At 33.4% G+C, this 4311-nt stretch overlaps 1 protein-coding gene across 4 annotated transcripts; it reads left to right on the plus strand.

Moving 5' to 3' along the window:
• Positions 1 to 228: 228 nt before the first annotated feature.
• Positions 229 to 3997, plus strand: LOC109340407. 4 transcript variants are annotated; one of them, XM_019578095.1, is made up of 7 exons: positions 229 to 306; positions 440 to 771; positions 1600 to 1761; positions 1834 to 1914; positions 2404 to 2479; positions 2585 to 2677; positions 3609 to 3997. In XM_019578095.1, exons 2-7 carry the CDS (start codon positions 454 to 456, stop codon positions 3761 to 3763), a joined length of 885 nt encoding a protein of 294 aa, XP_019433640.1. In that variant the 5' UTR covers positions 229 to 306; positions 440 to 453; the 3' UTR covers positions 3764 to 3997. The 4 variants fall into 4 exon arrangements, with proteins under 4 accessions (XP_019433640.1, XP_019433643.1, XP_019433641.1 ...); XM_019578098.1 differs by having other exon boundaries at positions 230 to 306; positions 440 to 766; positions 1601 to 1761; XM_019578096.1 differs by having other exon boundaries at positions 234 to 306; positions 445 to 771.
• The last annotated feature ends 314 nt before the right edge of the window (positions 3998 to 4311 follow it).

The raw sequence follows: 4311 nt of genomic DNA on the forward strand, positions 1-4311 counted from the left end.
AATAAGTATTTATCCTAAATTAAATAAACAAAGTAAGCATGTTACTTTTCTTTTGATCATCTTCCAAAACAAGATGAATGCCATTATTCATTACATAAGGAGAAAGAAAGCCCTGGAACCATAACCCCAGAAGGTTCTAGCTTTTACCAAAAACCATTAATTAAAATCAATTCCACGTGTCACTCTCTCCGTATACTCCGCTACATATATATTATTATTAATCTCTTCCATTTCCTTCACTTCCAAACAACAACAGAATTTTATTTTCTATTTCAGTGTTCTTCTCAATTTCTATTCCCATTATAGGTAACTTCAATTTTTACTCTTCATTCTTAAAAAAACATTTAATTTTGTATATGTAAACAATTTCTTAGAAAAATAAATGTGCCCATTGTTGTGAAAAAATTTCTGTATATGTTTTGTTTGTGTTGTTTTGAAGATTAGATAAAGAATATGCAGAAGGGTAGAGGAATTCAAGAGAATATTTTTGAGTCACGTGGTTTTGGATTGCATAGAAATGTGATGTCAATGCCAAGTATTTTTTGTGGTAAGGATCCATTTGATGATCCTTTTTTCAATGACCCATTTCATCAAACCATGTTTGGTCCAAGAACAATGCAGAATACAAGCAGAGAAAAGGGAGTTGTTATAGAGGAATTAGGCTCTGATGATGAAGGGGGTAATCATTTTGCTGAAACTGGGAATAATGAGGATTTTGTTGAACCCTCTATTGAGCATCCAGATGATGATTATGATGATGTTAATGGTAATGTCCTGTCTTTCTTCCTGTTTTATTTTATCAACTTTTGTTGGCTTAAATCAGTTTGTCTATCAATAACGCATTGATTTAGTGGTCTAAGGTCCGATTTGATTTTCGGGTGGGTATCGTATTAGGCCAAAGGTTCAATTTTTGGAACGACCCAAAAAAAGTTAGTTCCTTACCATTGGGTGAAGGATACCTTGGTTATATACAAAAAAAAATCAGTTTGTCTCTAAGTATGAAGATTTTTAGATTTTTGGTTCTTCATTTTATAAACAATAATGTGCTTACTGCTGGACTAAATGAATAAAATTTTAGTAGGATTAAATCCAAATGATGGATATGAATAAAAAAACATGCATAAATGGAATGATAATGACAATTCTTGTTGTAGTAATGTTGATTATTTAGTGGGGTCAGGAACATTTTTAGTTATTTAGTAATCTTGTTGTAATAATGTGCTTAAACCAGTTTTGTTTTTTTGGCCTTGAGACTTTTAGTACTCCAAAATCACTTAGGATTTTGACTAATCCAACTCAAGTCGGTAACGTTTATTTAAATGTGGCCTTAAGACTTGAACTAGGCTAAATGGTAAGGTTGTATGCTTTGTGACTCACGATCTCATATCCTTGAAACAACCTCTCTGCTTATGGGGTAAGCTGTATACATCACTATGTTTGAATCTTGTGAACCAGGCCGCCTTTTTTTTTTTAAGATTAGAACTTGAGACATTGCTCAAGGAGAACTGATCTGCTTGCAACTCTAACCAACAGGGATTTGGTAGTTTAGCTTATCTTATTTTATTTTACTAATTTATATGCTGCTTCCTTTCATATCTAGCTGAGAGGAAGAACAGTGATGCAACTTACAAGAATGCCCATCAAAAGATAGAACCCCCAAAGGTTCACAATTTTTCCTCTCAGACTAGTAGAGTAACATATGGTGGTGTAGATGGTGCATATTATACTTCTACAAGAACCACAAGGATAGGGGTTGATGGGGTATGTAACTTCCTCTTACTTTGAGTTGTTATGAGGGTTATTATTTTGCTCTAATGTTATCTATTGAATCAGGTGGTAATTGAGGAGAACAAAGAAGCTGACTCAACAACAGGCCAAGCAACACATAGGATCACCAGAGGAATCAAGGATAAGGTGTATCATTTGATTGGTCTAAGAATGCCCCCTCCAATACTAATGTCATAATGTTGAGGAAAGGGGTTATTAAATATGTTATGCTATTTCTTTTATGAATGCAGATCAGTTGTTCCCAACCTTGTCCCCAACCATGTCCAATCCAATGGAATTGTGACACCTACTAAAAATTGTTGAGTAGTGGTAAACATACATGTTAATTTTTATTAGGTGTCAAAGTTTTATTGGAATGAGATATGGTTAGAGACATGCTTTTGGGACAGGTGATCTTGATTCTTCTTTTTTTCCTCAGCCAGGAATGAAAAAAAACCTTTTATTAGGTTTAAAAAAGAAATTATTATGTTATAGGCTTTGATACTATATTTGCCGTTCGGTGCTTGCTGCTTAGCCCTTTGTTCTGTTATTTAACTTCTTTGTAAGTTTAAAAGGAAAGGAAGTGCTTTTTTCCCCTTTAAATACAAATTAAGCTTGTGCTTTATATGTATGCAGGTTCTTTCAGTTTTGAAGAAGCTTGACTCAGATGGTAAGGTTGATACCTCCCATACATTGCAAAATCTTAGTGAAGGTTTGTTCCTGCTTTCTTCTATAATTATTTGCTTGAAAATCAGGGGTACTAGATATTTTTATTATCTTAAATACTCATGTGTTCATTTTTTTCTCAATATTTTAGATGAGCTTGAGGGATTTGAGGAAGAATGGAAAGGTAATAATATAGGGCAGTTGCCTGAGTGGAAGGGAAGATATGCTATGCATAGGAATGAAGGTATGATGTATCCTCTCTGGCCGATGCTCAATAAAGTTTCTTTTAACACAGAGTTCTGCTACTTTTATGTTTGGATATTTCTGATGCATTGTTGGTTAATTGGTTTGCTCTGTCTTGAGAAAATTATGTTTTTCTTGTATTCTTGTGTGCTTATATGTTTATGACTTGAACAATGATGCAAATTGGGGTGAGGCTTTTGCCATTCCTAGATGCTATTCATACTCCTCATTAACCAATCATAACATTATAAAATACAAAACTAGAATTATGATTGGTTAGTAACGTATGTGATAGACAATCTGTAGTGTCAATATTCCCATTCTGCAAATTTGCCGTATATGTATTGTTTTTGTATAACTTTATGTTCGCCTAGTGAGATTAAGACTTGGTTGTTGTTGTAAATAGTAAAATCTTAAATTTATGATGTTATCAACTAAATATTCCTCTTCTTGGTCAACATTTATACTGATTTAATATTCTGATCATTTTGAGATACTTTCTGAGCCAGAAGTGGTTTATTTTATTTTATCTGTTGTTATGAGCCATAATTTACACTAGCTATATTCAATGTTTCTGGCATCTAACTACATAGATTGAGATTGATGTAAGGGTTTGATATAGCATTGTAAGTCTGTTAAATTAAGAACGTTGTAGCATGTTTTGATAACTTCTCTACAAAGTCATGGAGCGTAACATTCCAAACAAGTTCCATGCTTTATATTCTCCCGTTGTTTTCTTTTTCTTTCAATATTTGGCAACTGAACTTGCATGAATGAACATATAGTCTAAAATATGGACCTACTAGTTGATACATACAACATAAACCTGTAATGTTACAACATGTGCAAAATCATTGTTTTTTCAGCACTGTTCTTTAGCATGAACTCTTAAACTTGAATTTACCTGAATTTTGAGCACGACAATGTTATAGGTTCCGGCAGCAGCGAACAGAACAGAAACCAGGTTTGGACACCATTTCCATCTTTTGGGCAGGCTGGAAGAGCAACAGGATTTGCATCAAATTATGAAACAGGAAGCAATGCCAGTGGAGGAACAAAGAAAGTGGTTAGAATCAATATAGAGTGAAGCATGGAACCTGGTAGTATATGGTTGATTGCTTCCAATTTTGTTTGTAAATGCAGAATGAGTATGTGTACTGTGGTATCTTTGGTTAGTAATAGAAAAGCATGGTGTGGAAGTTTGTTGTTAAAACTACATAGTTCCATTGTAACAATTTTAAATCTTGAAAATTACACAGTTCCCTTGTATATATATATATACTCAGTAGCTTATTTGTGTCATCAAGAAGGATTGCAACCAGCTTTTTTTTTTATAAGAAATTAATTTCGGTGTGTGTGACTACCTTTCTTGATAAATGTCGCTCGAATTCTTGACCTTGTGGTGTTTCTGTCGGTCTAGCATGCCATATATCACTACACCAATGATTGTAACCAGCTTTGAGTAAACATAAAGGAGTGTGATTTGTAAAATTTTGAGTATCAATATGCTTTGTATCAAACACCTCTCTTTGTTTGGCTAATATGTCTAATAAATGAAAACTTACTTAAAAGTAACTTAAAAGCTCCCTAAATTCAAGGCAAGTTCTGGGCATAATATTCATTGAATCTTTCTTC

Source organism: Lupinus angustifolius, unplaced genomic scaffold, assembly GCF_001865875.1.
Source record: "Lupinus angustifolius cultivar Tanjil unplaced genomic scaffold, LupAngTanjil_v1.0 Scaffold_168_25, whole genome shotgun sequence".
In the NCBI taxonomy this organism is placed as follows: Eukaryota; Viridiplantae; Streptophyta; class Magnoliopsida; order Fabales; family Fabaceae; genus Lupinus; species Lupinus angustifolius.